Below are 20,216 nucleotides of genomic sequence, written 5' to 3' on the forward strand. Positions count from 1 at the left end.
TCAACTCCCTCCTCCTCCGCCCGCCCTCCCCAAGCTGGTGATTGCCCCTCCCCCGGCCCCCTCCCCGCCGAGGGGGCAGGGGGCTGGGCCCGAACTCTCCATAATGCCCCGGGGCTGCCTCTGGGCCGGGCCGCGGGCACTCTGGTGGCAGCGAGAGGCGGGAGAGCGGTGCTGACCGCTGACCGCCTGCCCGGCCGCTCCGCCGTCTCCCTCCCCGCCCTGCCTCCCCTTCGGAGCTGGCACCACAGTCCCACCCCCACCCCCCACCCCGCCCCCTCGGGCCCTCCCAGCCTCTCCACGTAAGCCCCCCCCCCACCTGCCTCGCTCCCTCCCCTCCCCCACCGCAGCCTCCGCGTCCTGTCCCCTCTCCCTCTGTCCTCTCACCCAGTCTTCTCCTCCTCGGCGCGCTCCCAACCCTCTGGCTGGCTCTCTCCGGCTCCCTTGCTCGGATCCTCCCTTTCCCCCAGTCTCTCCCATCTCCCCAGTCTCCATCTGACTCCCTTCCTCCGGTCCTGGGTAGGGGTCGGGCTCTCCAGTCCCCTCCCCTCCCCACCCTGTCTGTCCCCTTTGTGCCCCTTTCTCTTCTTCGCTCTCCTTCCCCGGCCTGGCGTCCCTTCTCCACCCCCGTAACTCCCTTCAGCTCGGCCTCCCAGCCCTTTCCCGGCTGCTTTTGGGCTCCTTGCCGGAGGCCTGAGCCACCATGCTGACCCCCATGGTGGCCGGGGGGGTGGTGTTCCCCGGACTCTTCCTCCTCTCCAAGAACACGCTCCAGCGGCTGCCCCAGCTGCGCTGGGAGGAGGCCGACGCGGTCATTGTCTCAGCCAGGTAAACTGCCTGCCTTCCCTCCGCCCCCTCCCCTTCCCAGGCTGCATGGGGATGGAAGGGACCCTTGGCCGGATAGGGACTAGGGGCTCCAGAAGTGGTCAGTGGGCTCCACCTCCAGCTTCCTTCTCTCCGTGCTGCCTTACTTGCTGTCCCAGGAGACCGCATCCAAACCCAGCCAGCTGGTCTAGTAGGATTCAGTCTGCTCTGCTTCCCTTTCCCATTCACCCTCTTACCCTCAAAACAGGGCCAGCATGTGACCAAAACATTCCTTTAGGATACTAGAGAACAGGGCAAGGGGCCATGTATCATTGGGGGGGGCGCTGCGTCTGGGGGAATGAGGGGTAGATAAGTGAACGGTGGAACTCTGCACAGCCCTGGAATGCTGGCCAGAGTTGGGGAGGGGAGTGTGGTGGCTGGCAAGCAGAGAGCGGGAAAGTAGCTGGGAGGGGAATCAGGGGCAGCCGAGGGGCCAGGGATGACCCACGATGACTAGGCAGCTGAGAGGTGTAAGAACAGGCCCAGGGCTTCCCCCTACCATCCTGTGCTGTCACCCCCAACCCCTGTCCCTTCCCTGGAAGGGACCTTGTTATCTGCCACTGGATCTCGGCATCGTCTCACCTCACGATGACCTCCCGGGTGTCCTCCTGAGAGGAAGGCGACTCCGGAGCAGTCCTGGAGGCTGAAGTGGTGGCGCTGAGTCCCAGGCGAGGCAGCCTGGGGAAAATATGGGCAGGGAGCAGCCAAGAAGCACAGAAGCTGGACAGTAAAGAGGAGGAACACAGGGGCGCGTCTCCCTCCTTTACAGTTACTCCCTCTTCCTCCTAGGCTAGTGTCCTCTGTCCAAGCTGTAATGGCCTCCACTGCTGGCTACATCGTCTCCACCTCCTGCAAGCACATCATAGATGACCAGTAAGTGCCATGAGACCACCGCTTCCCCCCATTCCAGCAGCCTGTGTGCATGTGACCCTTGAGTACCCCAGATCACCCTGGGGACTACCTCAGTGAACCCCAAGCCCTTAAACTTGGGCTTGAGCAAGTTAACTACAATAGCTGCAACTCAACACCCCGAGACAAATTTATCCACATCCTGTCCTTAAAGGTCAACACCAGGAGGAGGAGAAGCGGGGAGTAAAAAGGATTCTCAAGGCAGCTCCTAGGTTTCCCAGCCTCTTGGATCATAGTAGGTTCTGAGTGTCGTTTCCTCCCTGCCCTCCTCCCACTCTTTCACCCCCTCAGACCCCATTTTCAACCAGCACCCAACTGGGGTGCTTCCCTACTTGTTCATGCCAGACTTACCCCTCCTCTCCCCCCAGAATCCAGGTGTCCAGCCCCAGATCCATGCGTGAGGGGGACAGACGACATAGAACAAGGCCACCAATGGTTAGACAGTGGAGTGGGGTGTGAAGGGTGAAGAGGCCAGATTTTGGCACTGGGAGCTGATGCAGTACCTGGTGCTTGCCAAGAGAGCCCAGGCCGGAGAGGTGGGGCAGGAGGAGGGAGGAAGGGGGCCCTGTCCGTGGTGCTGACGGGCCAGCTCAAGGTGGACCCAGGCTGTCATTGCTGTGAGTTGCCTGGGAGGGTGCTGATGATGCCCCATGCTTAACTTCCGATCCTGTTCCTCCTCTCTGGAGGCTGCTGAGCCCTGGGGACATGGTCTGGATGACCCGACCAAGAGGCATCTCCTCTTTCCCTTGAGTTCCTTCATCTGCGGGGTGAGGTCCACCCCTATCTGGAAGGGCTGCTGCGAGGAGGAACTGACTTGTGTGTGTCAGATGCCTACAGCAGTCCTGGCCATACAGAGTGGATGCTAAACTCCTTCTTCAGACCCCGCCCCAGGGACTTGGCTTCCTCCTGCCCTTTTCCCCTATTCCCCCTCCTGGGTCCAAGAGGAGCCTGGATCCTCCCCCACCCCCACATTCCCTTCTCTCACCTTCTCACAGAGGTCACCTTACATGTTCTCCTCCCCGTCCCCCAAGTCTGTTCTTGTCCCTCCCCCCTTAATCCTCAGGTAGGTGGGAGGATCTGGGTTAATCCAGGAGCAACAGCTGTTCCTACCTCTGAGCACCTAATTGCTGAAGAGGGTGGGGATGGGCTTAACCCTTCACACCAAAGCCCAGGGTCTGGACCCCTACAGGCCAGTGGCGTCACCATGTCTGCTGTGGCTGACTCCCTAGGCCACTCTCTGCTCTAACTTCTCAGGACAGTTGGACCCCTTTCCACCTTCCTGCCCTTCATCTCTAACTTGGGCTGCTGCTTCCTCTCCTCTCTCTCTCCCTCCCTCCTGGTCACACACTCCAGCATGGCTCTCCGCTTCTTTTTTCCCAAAAATCATCCCTTCCAGGCCAACCTTCCCCAGGGTTCACTGTCTCCTTCCATGTCACCCCTGGTCCTTAGCTGGCCCACCCCCAGGTCTCACCCCACTTCTCCCTTCAGCAGCCCCTTTTATTCGGACCTCATATTTGTGTCCCTTCCAGCTGACTTTGTTTGCATCTCTCTACCAAGCCTGGGGAGTACCGCTGGGTTTGCCTCTTAGACCTCCCGCCCCCACCTCGAACCTGTCACAGGACTACGGACTTCTGAGAACGCACTTCATGTGCTGACTCAAGAAGAAAAATGCAATGTTGCATATTCATGCACTTTTCATTTTTGTTTACTCTCAAAGCACATGGAACTTTCTCTGCTCTTGGCTCCTTTGGCTCAGCGTTTTCTTCTTAATGCTTAGCTGTACCTGAAAAAACAAGAGGTGGGGCCACACTCAGGCAGAACAAGCAGCACTGACAGCATCACCAATTCCCATCTCGAATCTTCTAGAGGACAGTAGGGCTGAGAGTGAGGGCTGGGAGCCAGACTTCTCATGTTTATCCCTTGGTCTGGTGACCTAGCCTCTCTCACCTGTAAAATGGGGTGACAGTCATACTTACTTTTCATAGGCTTTTTGTGGGAAGTAAATAAGTTTGTGCTTGTAAAAGATTTAGAGTATTGGAATAGGGCCCTCCTGTAATAAGTAGTCAATTAATGTCAGTCAAGGCTTCCCTGGTGACTCAGGCAGTAAAGAATCTGCCTGCAATGTAGGAGATGCAGGTTTGATCCCTGGATCGGGAAGATCCCCTGGAGGAGGAAAAGGCAACCCACCTCAGTATTCTTGCCTGGAGAATTCCACGGACAGAGGAGCCTGGCAGACTATAGTCCATGGGGTTGCAAAGAGTCGGACACATGACTGAGCCACTAACACTTTCACTTTTAATGTCAGCCAATATGGTCTCTCCCCACCACTCCTACCACTTCTGCTGTAATTTGTCCTGATCTCTGCTGTCTCTAAGAGCTGGTCTGGCCTGTTTTCTCACTCTGTCTCAGCCCTCAGTTCTGTGACTGTCTTTTGGTCTGTCTTGCTTTTCCTCCTAGCACATTGCAGAGAGAGAGAATATGAATGAATTAATATGAAAAATGAGTGAGAGACTTCCCTGGCAGTCCAGTGGTTAAGATTGCTTGCTTCCACTGCAGGGGGCACGGGTTTGATCCCTGGTCAGGGAACTAAGGTCCCACTTGCTTCATGCGTGGCCAAAAGGAAAGAAAGAAAAAGAAAAATGTGTGCGTTCTGAGCTCAGTCTGGGTTTGAACCCCAGCCCTACTGCCTACCAGCTGAGTGATCCTATGATCACTTGGGCAAGTTTCTTGCCCTCCACCTTGGGATTCCATCATGTAATTTGAGAGTCTATTTCTGTCTCAGGGTTCTTACAAGTAACACTGGAGATTTGACTCCTGGGATGCATTTAACATAGCCCCCGGCACTTGGCAGCTGCCCTGTCCATCTCCTTCCCTCATTGACCCCACCCCTCTCTCTGCCCAACAGACACTGGCTCTCCTCCGCCTACACGCAGTTTGCAGTGCCCTACTTCATCTATGACATCTATGCCATGTTCCTGTGTCACTGGCACAAACACCAGGTCAAGGGGCACGGAGGGGACGAAGGCGGCACCAGAGCCCCGGGCAGCACCTGGGCGGTGGCACGTGGTTACCTGCACAAGGAGTTCCTCATGGTGCTCCACCACGCCGTCATGGTGCTCGTGTGTTTCCCGCTGTCGGTGGTGAGTGGGGGCTGCTGGGAACTAGGGCCCTGTGTCCCGCTCATGCTGGTACTCCAGGAGCCTAGAAAGCCCTGGGTCCAGGTCCCAGCAGGATGAAGTGCCCCAGGGAGGGTTTCCTGAGCTCCAGCCCAGCCCCAAACAGCAAGAGGTTGGATCACGCCCAGCTGTGATGTTTTGGAGCTGGTTACACACCACTGCAGGCTTCCCTGGTGGCTCAGATGGTAAAGAATCTGCCTGCAATGTGGGAGACCTGGGTTTGATCCCTGGGTTGGGAAGAGCCCCTGGAGAAGGGAATGGCAACCCACTCCAGTATTCTTGCCTGGAGAATTCCATGGACAGAGAAATCTGGCAGGCTGCAGACCATGGGGTGGAAGAGTCGAACATGACTGAGCGACTTTCACACACACATACACACACAAACCACTGCCTCTGAGACTCAGGGCTTCCCAGGTGGCACAGTGATAAAGAATCTGCCTGCCAATGCAGGAGACACAAGTGATGTGGGTTCGATCCCTGGGTTGGGCAGAGCCTCTGGGGGAGAAAATGGCAACCCACTCCAGTATTCTTGCCTGGAAAATTCCATAGACAGAGAAGACTGGTGGGCTACAGCCCATGGGATCACAAAGGGTTGGACACAACTGAATGAGCACACACACATGCCTCTGAGACTCAGTATCCTCATCTGTAGTATCATGGATATCATCTCACCTGCAGGAAGGTTGGAGGGATACCGGGGGTTAAGTGCTCCCAGATTTGCTACTGTCCACCTGTGCTCAGACTTTCAGAGTGAAGCATCTCCAAAAGGGACAGAGAGGAGACAGGGAGGGAGGACAGGTGCTGCCAGGAACCCAGGCTCAGGCCAGGCTGTTTCCTTCTTCTCCTCTCAGGTGTGGCGTCAAGGGAAGGGAGACTTCTTTCTAGGCTGCTTGCTGATGGCAGAGGTCAGCACCCCCTTTGTCTGCCTTGGCAAGATTCTCATCCAGGTGAGAGGGCGCTGCGGGTTTGTGAGCTTGACGGGAGGACAAGGGAAGGGTTGGGCACTTTTAGGAACCAATCCGGGCTTATCCCCTGGTGGCTGAGTGATAAAGAATCCACCTGCCAATGCAGGAGACACGGGTTCTATCCCTGGGTCGGGAAGAGCCCCTGGAGGAGGAAAAGGCAACCCACTCCAGTATTCTTGCCTGGAGAATTCCATGGACAGAGGAGCCTGGCGGGCCACAGTCCATGAGGTCTCAAAAGGGTGGGACGCGACCTAGCAACTAAAAAACAACTGGGATTTTTTAAAGGACAGGTGGAGTCAGGTCTGGGAGGGGCTATCAGGTAGGGTATAGGGGAGCTGTCAGGGCGGGGCGGGGCGGGGGGGGCGGAGAGGGGGCAGTCCTGGGGCGGGCCCCTAACCTACCCCCTGGCCCTAGGAGGAAAGGCCGGGAGGTGGGCTGAGGGGTAGGTGGCCCAGGGGGCTGAGTCGGGGGCGTGGCCGGAGGCCACGAGGAGGAGGCTGCCCCGCCCCTGACGCCCCGCCCCGCCCCTCGCCCCGCCCCTGTCTGCCGGTCCCGCCCCTGTCTGCCCGCCCCCGTGTGCCTGCCCCGCCCCTCGCCCCGCCCCGTGTGCCTGCCCCGCCCCTGTCTGCCCGCCCCGCCCGCAGTACAAACAGCAGCACACGCTGCTGCACAAGGTGAACGGGGCCCTGATGCTGCTCAGCTTCCTGTGCTGCCGGGTGCTGCTCTTCCCCTACCTGTACTGGGCCTACGGGCGGCACGCGGGCCTGCCCCTGCTCGCCGTGCCCCTCGCCCTCCCGGTCCACGTCAACCTGGGCGCCGCGCTGCTCCTCGCCCCGCAGCTCTACTGGTTCTTCCTCATCTGCCGCGGGGCCTGCCGCCTCTTCCGGCCCCGGGGCTCCCGGCCGCCCTCTCCCTGTCAGACCCAGGACTGAGAGTGGGGCCGAGGGCGGGGGACCCTCCCCACCCCACCCCCATCCCCACCGCGTGGGAACAGGGCTCTGGGGCCGCTGGGCTGTCAGTGGGAGCCAGGGGCCTCTGGCCCTGACAGCGCCCCTGGAAACTGACAGATGGACTCCGACGGGGTGGGGTCATGTCCCTTCAGGGGCTGGGGGCCGGGACCAGGGGAGACTGAGCCGAGGGGTCGACCCCCTCCTGCAAACCCCTTTCTCCATCACGTCCCCTGGGCCCTGGAGAACCGAAGGAAGAGGAAGAAGGCGCACCCCTTCCCATCCGCTTAGGGCTTTTGAGGCTGTGGGGAGCCTGAGGGGACCAGGACTCATAAAAGAATTGTGGGGGAGGCCCTGCTGCCAAGGCCATCCCAGTCCCCCTGCTGCAAACTCCTCTGGGAGGGAGGCAACACCCCCTCTAACGTCCCTGGTATGGTCATCTCCACAGCTTCTCTCCAGGGGAGGCCAGCCTGAGGAATCTTATTTATTTTATTTATTTATTCAAATTTGTTGGGGTGGGGGGAGGGAGGTGGCTGCTACCCCCCAGCCTTCCCAGTGCTGAGCAACCCCAGGGGGCAAGTGGGGGAGCACCCAGCCCCTTCCCCGTTAAGCTGACATCTTGCCCCTGGGCCCTGGCATGTCCCTGGTGCTACAGACTTCTCAAGGCTTCCTCCAGTCTGGGGTCAGGGGGACCCTGGGAGGTGCTTTACAGACCGCTAATAAAGACATCAGCGTGAACGCCACCAAGGCCCTGTCACCCCGTTCTTTGGGGTTGGGGAGGGAGCAAGCGTCTGGGGGCAGACAGTACCATAACAGGTTGACTGTGGGACAGGGCAGGCCCCCCAAGCTGAGCAGTCAAGGAGAAAGAAGCAAGGACTCTTATTCATCATCAAGAGAGGAGAGTGGGCATGGGTGCCCAGGGCAGAATCCAGGGCTCTCCTCTGCCTTTTTAGGCCCCTTTCTCACAGCTCCTGTGGGGTGTGGAGATCAGAGGTTGGAGGTCACGCTGCCTCCCTGGGCTTTGGGTCCCTCAGCCTCTTCCCGAGCAAGGTTCCGGTGGGCAGGGGGTGAGGGGGTGAGGGACAGGCCTTACATGTGAGTGCAGAACTGGAAAAGCAGGAAGAAGAAGGCCACCAGCAGAGCACCAACCAGGATGTGATGGAAGAGCCTGGAGTCAGAACCTGCTTGACAGTGACGGGGAGACAGGGGACTCTGGACTTGCCTCCAACCTAAGGGCCAAGGGCAGCCGTCCTCTAGGCCCTGGCCAAGAGGGCAGCCCCTTCTCAAGCTGGGTCATACCTGAGTTAGCAAAGATGACAGGTTTCTCTCCAATGAACTGGGCCACGGCCAGGAGCTTGACTTGGTCTGAGTCTGGGTAATCAAAGAAGTCAGGTCTGTCTAGGAAGAGCGGAGACTCTGCTCCCTGACCCGAGGCCTTGGCACGTTCCAGACTGGGTGCTGGGGACACAGAGCGGTGTATGAAAGAGCCAAGCAGAGCCTGCACCCCACCCAAGAGGCTGAGACAGACCCAGGGCCCTGCCAGGCCACACAGCCTTCGTGTAGCTGTGGAGAGCCTTGATTTTGTTCCCAGAACTTCTTAGGGGTTGGCTGAGCCCTCCAGGAGAAGGCCTATGCTGGGCAGGGAGGATGGGAGAGAAGTGTGGAGAACAAAGAGAAGAGCCCAGGCGTGGCCTCCTAGCCTCTGGGGAACTGGGGGGTGGGTGGCGGCATTGACCCTGATCCCCAGCCTTCCTCCTCCTGACTCTTCCCAGCTTCCCACCTGATTCTAGGGGCCCCAGCCCAAGCAGCCACATCCACACCCACACCCACTGCCTTGGCCTCATCACCCCTCCACTCCTGTGAGAGGTGAGAGTTCTGTGATGTCACAGCCCGGAGCCGTTCTGATTACACTCTAGGGTGAGGGGAGAGAGGAAGTGCTAAGATCCAGGACCCTCCCCCGCAAGCCCCTGGATCCAGAGGGGAGAGGTGGGGCTCATAGAGCCTTCGGGTTGATGCTGTTGATAGAACAGTAAGAGTGGAAGCCCCAGAATTTACAAATGAGGAGCTTGGTAGGACAATTTGCTGAAAGCCAGAACTGAGGAAAGCAGCGTTTGTATAGCACGCACAGTGGATTGGTTGGGGGTGGGGGGGGGGGGATGGAGGACAGGGCTAAACATCTCCAGTTACCCCCTTGGATCGACCGCAGATAGCATTTATTGAGCACTTGCCGCGATGCCAAGTACTTTTCATGGATTGACTCATTTAACCATCATAACATCCTCTGAGGTTAGGTACTATGTCCTCATCTTACAGAGGAGGGAGCCAAGACAGAGAGAGGTGATGTAGGCAACACACACTTCCAAAGGGCACTTATATTTCTCCCTGGGCCCCCTCCTTGCCTTGTGTCCTGAAATGCAGGGGCCCGAGGATCTCCCCCAAGCCCCAAACTCCATCTCTTGGTGCTCCGCTGAGGACAACGCTGGGGTTAGCCACCTAGAGAAACAACAGGCATCTCCGCTAGGTGGCAGCAGTGTCTATGTCTGCCTGCCTATTTCTCTCTTCTTACCTAAGGAAGACACGGCTTCCAGTTTCCAAGCCCTCCCACTTCATCCCATCAGGTTGCCTCAGGAAACGAAATCGTTGGGGGAATGGCAGGCATGGGGGTGGTCAGAGGAAGTCCCCTGACCCATCTCGGGGCAGGTCTCTTGGTCATGCTTAGAGGCTTCACAGACTCCCCATCTCTGGGTAGGCTCCCCCACGGCCCATTCTGTTTCCCCTTTCTGGTTTCTTCTTTTCCCTTATTTGTCACTTTCCAACAGCCACTTTCACTCTTGTGGGCCTCCCTCAGCGGATAATAGTTAGCTCCCCTTCGATTGGCAGGTAGGCCTGTCTGTCAAACATCTGTCCCGCCCCATCCAAGGCCAAGGAGACTTCAGGGTCTTCTTGGTTTTGCTACACAGTTGCCTGTTCAACAGCCTCTGACAAGTTCCCTGACATGCCCCATGTCAGACGTGTGTCTGTGGTGTGTGAGGTCCTCTGTTCTATGGAAGGAGGCTCCTTCCTCCACTGGATCCCCACCCTCATCTTTCCGACCCTCAGGGACTGCCCACCTATTCTCACAGCAACCCTGGGAGGTATTTGTCAGGGTCAGCTTCTACTTCCTAAACAAGGAAAAGGCGCAGAGAGGAAAAAAGAGGGGAAAAGAGGAGACAGACTAACATCTACAGGGCCTTCTGGGGGACTGGCTCTGTCTGTGTGTGCTCAGTCGTGTCCCACTCTTTGTGACCGCATGGACTGCAGCTTACCAGGCTTCTCTGTCCATGGGATTTTCCAGGCAAAAGTACTGGAATTTGTTGCCATTTCCTTCTCAAGGGATCTTCCTGACCCAGGGATTGAACCCTACGTGTATCTCTTCTCAGAAAAAGGAAGTGACTTGCCCAGTGTCACAGGCATGTGAAGGGCAGCAGGGATTCAGCCTGATTCCTAGCTCTGGTCCAGGGCTCCCTCTGCAGGCCTGTAGGCAGTTGCCCTCCAGGGCTTAGCTGGGAGAAGGGGTCCTGGGAGAAGTGGTCCAGACTCTTTATTTAACCTTTGGAGTGGATTTGACAGTTTCCTAAGTTGCCTCAAAGGAACACAGCTGTCCTCTCTGCCAGAAAAGGCCCTTTGGACACAAGCAGTGAATTATCCATTCATTTATTCATCCAACCATTAAATAAATGCATCACGCTCCTGTTATGTGCTGGACTCCATTTATGGCTTAGATAGAAATCAACAGGGCATGGTCTCTGCCCCGGGGGACCACAGAGGAGAGAGAACTCAGGGATACACATTATTTGAGTATAGACAGACTAACCCTAAGAGGCTGTCTACACTTGCTATCATTGCTCACTCAGCTTTAATGTATCCTTCAGACTCTTCACGACTGCCTTCGTCCCCACCACTCCACTGAAGTCACTTTTGGTGGGTGCACCAAGGACCCCATAACTTGCCAAATCTAACCTTTACTTCTCTGTTGGTTCTGACTCTCAGCAGAGTGCCCACATTCCTGCCTCTCGGCACTCACCGATTTTCTTGACTCCTCCCCCTCTAAGCTGCTCAGGCTTGGACCTTCTCTTTTCTATCTATACCCTCTCTCTCTAGGTGATCTCATCCAGTCGCATGGCTTTAAATACTATCTATATGCTGGTGACTCACAGATGTATATTTCCAGCCCAGCCCTCTCCTCTGAGCTCCAGACTCCCCTACCCAACTTCCTGCTTCATGGCTCTGTCCAAAAACATCTCAGACTCAGTAGATCCCAAGTACAGCTCTCAATTTCTCCTATCCCAAACCTGCGCCTTCTTCCCACTGCAGCAAACGAGCTCACTGTTGCTCTAGATGTTTTGCTCAACATAAAAACTTAGGAATTGCCTCAAACACCCCCCTGTTTCTCTCCTGATAATCCCATAGTCAAGGCCTGTTGCTTCAGGACTTCCCTGGTGGTCTGGTAGCTAAGATCTGCGCTCCCAATGCAGGCAGCCTGGGTCTGATCCCTGGTCAGAGAACCAGATCTTGTGTGCTGAAATGAAGAGTTCCCATGCAGCAACTAAAGAAAAAAAAAAAAATTCAGCATGTCTCAGCTAAGACCAGGCACAGCCAAATAAGTAAGTAAAAAATATATATTTTAAAAAGAACTGTTGGCTCAATTTCCAATCTAAATCTCAAGTTCATCTACTTCCCTCTTCTCATTCAAGCCAACCCCATGTCTCATCTGGCTTATTGCAACGTTTTGTGGACTGCGTAATCTCTATTCGCTCTTCCCCCATTAAGAACAAACCAGAACACACGGATCCACTACTTAAAACCCTCCAGTGGCTTCCTTTGAACTTCTTACCCTGACCTGTGAGTCTCTTGTCTACCTACCCACTTCAGTTCTTTCCCAGCTTCAGTTCCTTAGCATCCCCCAGCCTCTGCAAACCCCTCTGCCTCCCACTCTCTTGCCCCCTACTTGACCCAGGAATTCTTCCTCATCTTCCAAGTCTCAGCTGAGACAGTACTTCCCCTGGGAAGTGAACCTGAATTTTCTGACCATCCCCCATCACCGCATCAGTCTCACTGCACTGGAGTTGTCTGTGTATTTGTCTATTTCCCTTACAAGCCTGTGAAGCCAGAGATCATCGATCTTGGTCATAGCCATAGCACCACAATATAGAGTAGGTATTCAATAAATATTTATTGGCTTAATGGATGGATGAAAAGCCTTTCCACCTCTAGACATACGAGGGCTCAGCACTGTCTGCATGTCCACCTGCAACCAGCTGGAACTCCAGCCTCATCCTCACCTTCCTGCAACAAGGCTTTCTGGATGCCCCATGGTGGGTCTGCACTAAGCCCCTGAGAAGAAAGCAGCAGAGGAAGCAGCTGTGGGCTTCTCGCCCAGCTCACCCCTCCTCTCACTGCAGACCTAGGTCTGCCTTTCCTCAGACTCGCCAGCTTTGATCATGGATAGCATCTCCCTTAGTCCTGCCTCCTTTCTTATCCTGGAGAAACTCAAAGAAAACCTTATGGCTGCTTTTATTTTAAAAAGATATTATTTCAGGGTTTCCCTGGTGGCTCAGTAGTAAATAATTTGCCTGCCAATGCAGGAGACACAGGTTTGATCCCCAATCTGGGAAGATCCCACATGCCGTGGAGCCACTAAGCCTGTGCACCGCAACTATTGAGCCTGTGCTCTAGAGCCCAGGAGCCGCAACTACTGAGCCCAGACCTCAACTACTGAAACCCGGGTGCCCTAGAGCCTGTGTTCCACAGCAAGAGAAGCCACCGCAAGGAGAAGCCTGTGCTCTGCAACTAGAGAGTAACCTCTGCTCCTTGAAACTAGAGAAAAGTCCAAGCAGCTGTGAAGAACCAGCACAGCCAAAATAAATAAAATTATTTTTTAAAAGATGCTATTTTAGTGTATTCTTTTGAGTAGGTAACATATGCACATGGTACAAAATACACATTTCCTATTCCTTCCCTCTCTGGCCTCACGACAGCCTCCTCAGAGGTCACCATAGCTACTTTTTCTGTGAGGCCTTCCATAAATTTATGCACAAATAAACAAACATATAAGTTCTCTCTCTTTTTTTTACTCAATGGCAGTATTCCATTCATGCTCCTCTGTAGCTTACTTTTTTCAGTTGCCATGAGATTGTGAAGATGATTCTGTATAAAAGTACGTAAAGGGCCTCATTGTCATGGCTACATGCTATTGCATTGTGTGAAACTGTGTCATAACTGATTGAATCAGATGGACATTTAAGTTGTTTCCAATCTTTTGCCATGGCAGATATGATGCAGTTAATAATCTTGAACTTCTATTATTTTGCTCATGGGCCAAATCCTAAAAGCAGAATTTCTGGATCAAAGAGTCTAACGGTGGTTACAGAGATGGTGTCCATTTATCCACAGCCTCATCAACATTGTGTGTTAACATTTGCTTTCATGTTTACCATGTGATCAGTGATGAGTGGTATCTCAGGGTAGTTTGGTTTTACATTTCCTTTACTTAAAAAAAAAACGGGGTAGGGACTTCCCTGGAAGTCCAGTGGTAAGGTTCCACGGTCCCACTGCAGAGGGCATGAGTTTGGTCGGGCAACTAAGGTCCTGCATGCCACACAGCGCAGCCAAAAAAAAAAGCGGGGGGGGTGGTGGTGGTAAAAATCCGTATATGAATAGTTATACTGGGTTGGCCAAAAAGTTCATTCAAGTTTTTCCTTAAAATGTTACAGAAAAAGACGAACTTTATGGCCAACTCAATATCTTAGCCATTTTGAAGCACCAGATTCAGCAATACTAAGTATATTCACATTGCTACACAACCTAAAATCACAGTATTTAATGATGACAACGTAGTGCCAGGCCCAGCTTGGGACAGCCTCTGTTCCTCAGTGGTGGTGGAGACAGAAATGTAAACAGGCATGGCATACCAGCGTCACCAGAGCGGAGGTTGTAAGAGCTCAGGGGGCTGGGGGCTGGGCCGGGGGTGTGGGGGACGTGTCTTAGGAAGAGGGGGTCCAAGGTGCCCTCTGAAAAAAGGAAAGATCTTCCAGGCTGAGGAACTTGGGTGAGCAAAGTTCTGCAGGACTGAGAGACCCGGGCATGTTCTAGGAACTACAAGTAATGTTCCTGAAAGCCAGCAAGATGAGTAAGGGGGATGAGATGGGAGAAGTCACAGTCTTAGGCTGAAGGGCCTTGAAGGTCACTGTGAGGACTATGTCATTGGGGGCTGGCAAGTTTAGGAGAGAAGAGAGCCAAGATCCAAGACTGGAGTTAGACTGACAGGTAGGTGCTGGGCTCAGGTGAGAGAAGAGAAGGAAGGCCTGCAGGGCTCTGGGGCATTTAGAACGAAGCCTTGCGCTCAGCTGCACCTGAGGGTCAGACTGCAAGCGGGAAGGTGAGAGAAGGTGGATTCCCAAAGGAGATGCCAGCCCTAAGAAGAGGACATGGACCCTCGGGAGCTGGGTTGGGTCCAAGGAAAGAAGCCTGACCAGTCAAAGGATGGAAGCGTGAGGTGAGCCACAGCCTCGGGCCTCAAATTGTGAGGTTTCCCAGCCGGGGGGCCGGGACGCGAGATCGCAAACTAGGGACCGCAGGCGGATCAGATCCCCTTCCCCAGCCCGCTTCTGGGTTATTGCGGTTCTCTAAGCCCCGCCCCACAGGCCCCGCCCCTACGGATATTGATAGGGGAGGCTAGACACCCTCCCCCCTCCTCCGCGGGGGAGGGGCGTGAGGACTGGCGAGGTGCGGGGAGGGGGGGGTAGGATGATCCGGCGTCGCCATGGCAACTAGGCCGGTGGTCTGCCCTGTAGACCCGGGAGGGAAGCCAGCAGAGAGCGGCGGAGCGAGGCTCCGCGGGCTGGGCGCGGGGGCTCGGGTCTCCAGGGAGGAGTTGGGGAACACCGGGCTGTTCTCGCTGAGGGTTCCTGGTGGCGCAGGTTGTCCGTGTGTTTGCGAGCGTGTGTCTGCGAAGTTCTCCGGGGTAAGTGTGCCAGCGCGTGTCTGGGTTTGTGCATGACTGTGAGCGTGCGCACGTGGGCACAGGCGTGTGCGCGGGAGTGTCCGTGCAAGATGCGTGTGCCAGCCTGCCCGTGAGTGTGTGTGCACCCGGGTGCGTTCCTTAAGTGTGCCCGGGCGGGCGCCGGCGGGAGAGTCCCGCCCCCTCCCCAGCCTCCGGCCGCCCCTCCCCGCCCCCCGCCGCCCGCGCCGGCTGCCTCCTAGCCTCCACCTCGCTCACCCCCTCCTCCCCGCACTTTCTCTGGCTCTTCCTCCCGCTCGGCTCAGACTGCCGGACTCGGCGCTCTTCTCTCCGGCCGCCCTGGGAATCGCCGGCCGCCACCGCCCAGCCCGCACCCGCTGGCCCCCCAGTGCTTGGGCACCTGTTGGAGGCGCAAAGATAGGTCCTGGGGGCTGGGCTGCCGGGGGCGAGAGGGTGAGGGTGAGCGTGTGTGTGTCAGCCTGTGTGTGCCTCCGGGGGGTGTTCGGCTCTCGGAGGCTGCAATTGCTGGCTCCGCTGGAGATCCGACCTCAGGAGGAAGCATCTGAGGTGGGGGTCCCCACCTTGGGCCGCAGAGGGTGGGGGACCAGCCAGCAGGCAGACCCTGAGGTTGAATGAAGGGACTGTGGGAAGTGAGAACCTAAGGGGCGGGTGACACCCAGACCAGACCAGTGCCTGGTGCAGAAGGATGGCCAGAGCCTCAGAGAGGGAGAGGCGGGAGCCTACGGGGGCCGCTTGAGGGGTCGGCAGGGCCCAGAGCAGACAGAAGCCCAGAATGAGCGACAGGAGCTGGGACGAGGACAGGGGACAGTCTAGAGGTAGGTGGGCAAGGCTGAGCTGGAGCCAGGACCTCTCTTCCGGGAGTGGCTGCCAGCCTGGCCCCCGGGGGGAGCACAGCTCAGGGTCTGGAGGGCCCAGGCCTCCTGACTGCCCGTCGGCTGGCACAGGCTGCCCTCTCCCTCAGCACCCAGGAAGGGAGGCCAGTGAGGGCCCTCAGACCCCAGCGGTTGCCGCCTGGCCCTCAGCCAGCTGACGGGAGGTTTAAGGACTCAGCCAGCCTGGGGCTCACACTCTCTCCCTCCCCAAGCTAGGGGTGCTTCATGAGGGGCCGCAGGGGCGACCGCATGGCCATCAACATCCAGGAGCACATGGCCATCAACGTGTGCCCGGGGCCCATCCGGCCCATCCGCCAGATCTCCGACTACTTCCCCCGCCGGGGACCCGGCTTCGAAGGGGGTGGTGGGGGCTTCGGAGAGGCCCCTGCTCATCTGGCCCCCTTGGCCCTGGCCCCCCCAGCGGCCCTCCTTGGGGCCACCACGCCCGAGGAGGGAGCCGAGGTGGACAGCTACGACTCGGATGATACCAGTGAGTCTGGGGGCTTGAAGGGCCCAGGGCACTCCTGGGGGCCTCCAGGCTGGTGGGAAGGGCCTGGGCTCTGCTGGGGGTGGGGAGGCGGCGGGCACTGCTCCACAGCTGCAGTCGGAGTGGAGATTACAGCTTCAGCAAGGCTCAATATTCAATATTTCTGCTGAGACACTCAACCACCCACACAGCCCCAGTTGCAGCCCAGCCAGGGACCCAGACGCGCACAGGCTCGCGGGCTGACAGCCGCAGACACGCACACACCTTCACAGCTGGCGCACAACCTTGTCTTTATGTCTCTCACACACACCTTGTCTTTATGGTGCACTCACTCAGGTGAGCTCTTCTCTCTTCCTCCAGCCGCCCTGGGCACGCTGGAGTTTGACCTTCTCTATGACCAGGCTTCCTGCACTCTGCACTGTAGTATCCTCAGGGCTAAGGTGGGTACTCCCTGCCTCCCCCTGCTGGCATCCTATCCTGAGAGGGGTGGGTTTCCATTCTCCCTTCTCTCGTGTCTGCACCCCATGGAATTCTCCAGGCCAGCATACTAGAGTAGCCTTTCCCTTCTCCACTCCCTTCCCTTCCCTAGGCCTAATTCCTGCTCCTCCCCTCAAGCCCCTAAGTGTCCACGCTGTAGAGAGACAGAGAGGAAGAGGGGAGGTGAGTGGGCACTCTGGGAGCTCACAGCTGTCTTCCCTCTCGTCCTCCCCAGGGCCTCAAGCCCATGGATTTCAATGGCCTGGCTGACCCCTATGTCAAGCTGCACCTGCTGCCTGGAGCCTGCAAGGTACTGGCTGGCCTCTCCCCTCCCCTAGTCCCCCCAGCTTGTGGGTTTCCAACCTTCTCTCCAGCCTCTGTGGGTCTGGGGGACACGTACTGTGAATCCTTCATCCCCTCACCTAAGGCCAACAAACTAAAAACTAAGACTCAGAGGAACACGCTGAATCCCGTGTGGAACGAGGACCTGACGTATAGCGGGATCACGGTTGATGACATCACGCACAAGGTGCTCAGGTGAGGGGTCCATCATCCCCGGTCCCGAGCATTCAAGCTCAGCACCTCCTTGGGGACAGCTGTCACCGGAACCTTCTTTGGTTGGTTGACTCACCTCCCATTAAGCCCTCAGATGCTCCAGAACCCCCTTCAGGGGTGCTCCCACCCCCTTCAGGAGCAGGCCAAAATGTTTCCCTGACTTTCCTGCCACCGCCCCCCCCAAAATATCTCCTACTGCTCCTCCGAGGACTGCCCTCTCATGAGGGTTCTTCACTCCTGACCTTTGTCTGCTGTCCTTCTTCCTGCCTTCTCTCTGCTGGCCTGAACCCCACTCATCATCCAAGGCTCTGCCTCCTCTTGCAGTCTTTCCCTGGACACTGGGATGCCTTCTCAGAGTCCCTGACTCAAGTCAGACCTACGCAGCCCATTGCTGCCCGTGTCTCCCTGACATCTCTAAGGAGTGAGGTCTCAAGGCACAGGAATGGAATGAGGTTCAGGGAGGTTAAGTGGCTTGCTCAAGGTCATGTGGTCACTATGTGGCAGAACTGGGAACTGAACATCCCTACAGGACAGAGCTGCTCCAGAGCATCACAGCTGAAGGCAGGGCAGGGGGCTGCGGAGGGGGCTGGATAGAAGTAAAAGCAGAATTTTTTTTTAAGTTACTTATTTGGTTCTGTCAGGTCTCAGTTGATCTTAGTCGCAGCTTGTGGGATCCAGTTCCCTAACCAGGGATGGAACCCAGGCCCCCTGCATTGGGAGCATGGAGTCTTAGCCACTGGACCACCAGAGAAGTCCCAGAGCAGTACTTTTTAATTCCTGGGCTCATGAGTATCTCCCAGGCTGGCTCCTGCTCCACAGAGTAAAGGACAAGGGCTCTGGGGGGGAGGGGTGGGCTCCTGGTCCGACTGCGCAAGGCCCCTCCAGGCCCTTCTGGCTCTGTGACGTCCTGGTCTCATGACCCATATTCACCAGTGCACAGCCTCTGCACGTTCAGTTGGATCCTGTCCCCAGGCCCTGAATGGAGGCAGCTATGTGTGTGTAGTGGGGAGGGGACAGTGTTCCCAAGATTCGTGAGGGTTTCCTCAGCAAGCTGAGCAGGTCCTGATGGGCAGGGAAAGCGAGGGGCTGAGGCACAGGCACATCAAACATCCTCCTCAAGCTCCAGGCCTGGTGCTGGAGACAGGTGTTTTACAAGTGAGGGGTTTGGTGACTCAGACAGTAAAGGATCTGCCTGTAATGCAGGAGACCCAGGTTCAACCCTTAGGTTGGCAAGATCCCCCGGAGGAGGAAATGGCAACCCCCTCCAGTGTTCTTGCCTGGGAAATCCCATGGACGGAGGAGCCTGGAGGGCTACAGTCCATGGAGTCGCAAAGAGCAGGACACGACTGAGCAATTAACAACAGAGTACTGAGGGCAAAGCTGGGACCAGTCTCGGGTGCTCAGAATTCAGGTGGGGACCTTTCTCCCACCTTGGAGTGGGGCTCAGGTACCCCAGGGGGCCTTGACCCTGCAGTTCCCCACCAGGATCTCCGTCTGTGATGAAGACAAGCTGAGCCACAACGAGTTCATTGGGGAGATCCGAGTACCCCTCCGCCGCCTCAAGCCTTCACAGAAGAAGCATTTTAATATCTGCCTCGAGCGCCAGGTCCCGGTCTGTGTGGGGCGGTGGGGTACCACGGCAAGGGGGCCCAGGGGAGACCAGGTTTCCAGAACTTTCTCTCCACCCCCTCAGCTGGCTTCACCCTCTTCCATGTCTGCGGCGCTGAGGGGCATCTCCTGTTACCTGAAGGAGGTGAGCCACCTGTGGGGGCTGCTTCTGGTGGGAGGTGGTGGGAGTGCTGCTGACCCCCGTGTCTGCCTGCAGCTGGAGCAGGCGGAGCAGGGGCCGGGGCTGCTGGAGGAGCGTGGGCGCATCCTGCTGAGCCTCAGCTACAGCTCTCGGCGCCGCGGGCTGCTGGTGGGCATCGTGCGCTGTGCCCACCTGGCTGCCATGGACGTCAACGGCTACTCCGACCCCTATGTCAAGACGTGAGCCTCTGCCCTGTCCTGAGGCCTGTCCTCCCCTCCCCAGGGACCTGCCCCCAGCCCCATCCTCCTCTGGGGTCTGGCCTGTCGCTGACCTACTTGCCCCCGACCCCCCCACTCCCATTCTCCCCCGCTCCTTGGCAGGTACCTGAGGCCGGATGTGGATAAGAAATCCAAGCATAAAACATGCGTGAAGAAGAAGACTCTCAACCCAGAATTTAATGAGGTGAATGGGACTGAGACCAGAAATTGAGTGGGAGGGGTTGGGGCTAGGGGCAGGCAGTGCCTCATGGAAGGTGTGGCCTGCCTTGTCCCAGGAATTCTTCTATGATATGGAGCTCTCCACTCTGGCCACTAAGACTCTGGAAGTCACAGTCTGGGACTATGACATCGGCAAATCCAACGACTTCATCGGTGAGGGAGGAGCCTGCCCGGTGGTGCCCTATGGAGGGCAGCCTGGCAGCCAGCCGGGCCCTGATCTTGCCTGCCTCTGCTGCTCCCCAGGTGGTGTGTCCCTGGGGTCAGGCGCCCGGGGAGAGGCCCGGAGGCACTGGAGCGACTGTCTGCAGCAGCCGGATGCAGCCCTGGAACGCTGGCACACTCTGACCAGCCAGCTGCCCCCCGCGGCCGGGGCTCTGCCCTCAGCCTGAGTGGCACGGTGGCCCCTTGGGGCCAGGTCCAGTACCCAACCTTCGCACGAGTGTGTTGCACGTTTACACGGGGTGGAGGCCCCGCCCCGCACTACCTGTCTTATTTCGTGAGAGTCTCCGTGACCGTGGGTCTGTCTTCTTGTGAGGGACTGTGGAGATCTATATTCACATATGCAAACTTCCTTCTGCCTGACTCGCTACAACCTGCAAATATGCAAACCACCCATCCTGAGCACACCTGCGGGGGGTCCCACAGAGCCCAGGGCCCCGGCTGCCACTTCTCTCTCCTGCCTCTCCAGGCTGCCCGTTCC

The 20,216-nt window shown here is 57.1% G+C and overlaps 3 protein-coding genes across 3 annotated transcripts; 2 read left to right on the plus strand and 1 right to left on the minus strand.

Annotated features, from left to right (window-relative positions):
• Positions 1–700: 700 nt before the first annotated feature.
• On the plus strand, positions 701–6,902 carry TLCD3B (TLC domain containing 3B). Its single transcript, XM_061154002.1, has 5 exons — positions 701–825; positions 1,651–1,734; positions 4,676–4,910; positions 5,798–5,893; positions 6,556–6,902. Exons 1-5 carry the CDS (start codon positions 701–703, stop codon positions 6,841–6,843), a joined length of 828 nt encoding a protein of 275 aa, XP_061009985.1. The 3' UTR covers positions 6,844–6,902.
• A 1,045-nt stretch (positions 6,903–7,947) lies between these two features.
• On the minus strand, positions 7,948–8,702 carry C10H16orf92 (chromosome 10 C16orf92 homolog). The gene is made up of 3 exons (XM_061152345.1): positions 8,639–8,702; positions 8,158–8,316; positions 7,948–8,039 (listed from the first exon to the last, which is right to left on the minus strand). The coding sequence occupies exons 1-3, from the start codon at positions 8,700–8,702 to the stop codon at positions 7,948–7,950; spliced, it is 315 nt and encodes a 104-aa protein (XP_061008328.1).
• A 6,067-nt stretch (positions 8,703–14,769) lies between these two features.
• On the plus strand, positions 14,770–20,191 carry DOC2A (double C2 domain alpha). Its single transcript, XM_061153169.1, has 12 exons — positions 14,770–14,860; positions 15,163–15,278; positions 15,963–16,240; positions 16,598–16,677; positions 16,950–17,024; positions 17,142–17,251; positions 18,755–18,881; positions 18,963–19,022; positions 19,095–19,258; positions 19,400–19,481; positions 19,573–19,669; positions 19,760–20,191. The coding sequence occupies exons 3-12, from the start codon at positions 15,976–15,978 to the stop codon at positions 19,903–19,905; spliced, it is 1,206 nt and encodes a 401-aa protein (XP_061009152.1). The 5' UTR covers positions 14,770–14,860; positions 15,163–15,278; positions 15,963–15,975; the 3' UTR covers positions 19,906–20,191.
• The last annotated feature ends 25 nt before the right edge of the window (positions 20,192–20,216 follow it).

The sequence above is a fragment of the Dama dama genome, chromosome 10, assembly GCF_033118175.1.
Source record: "Dama dama isolate Ldn47 chromosome 10, ASM3311817v1, whole genome shotgun sequence".
In the NCBI taxonomy this organism is placed as follows: Eukaryota; Metazoa; Chordata; class Mammalia; order Artiodactyla; family Cervidae; genus Dama; species Dama dama.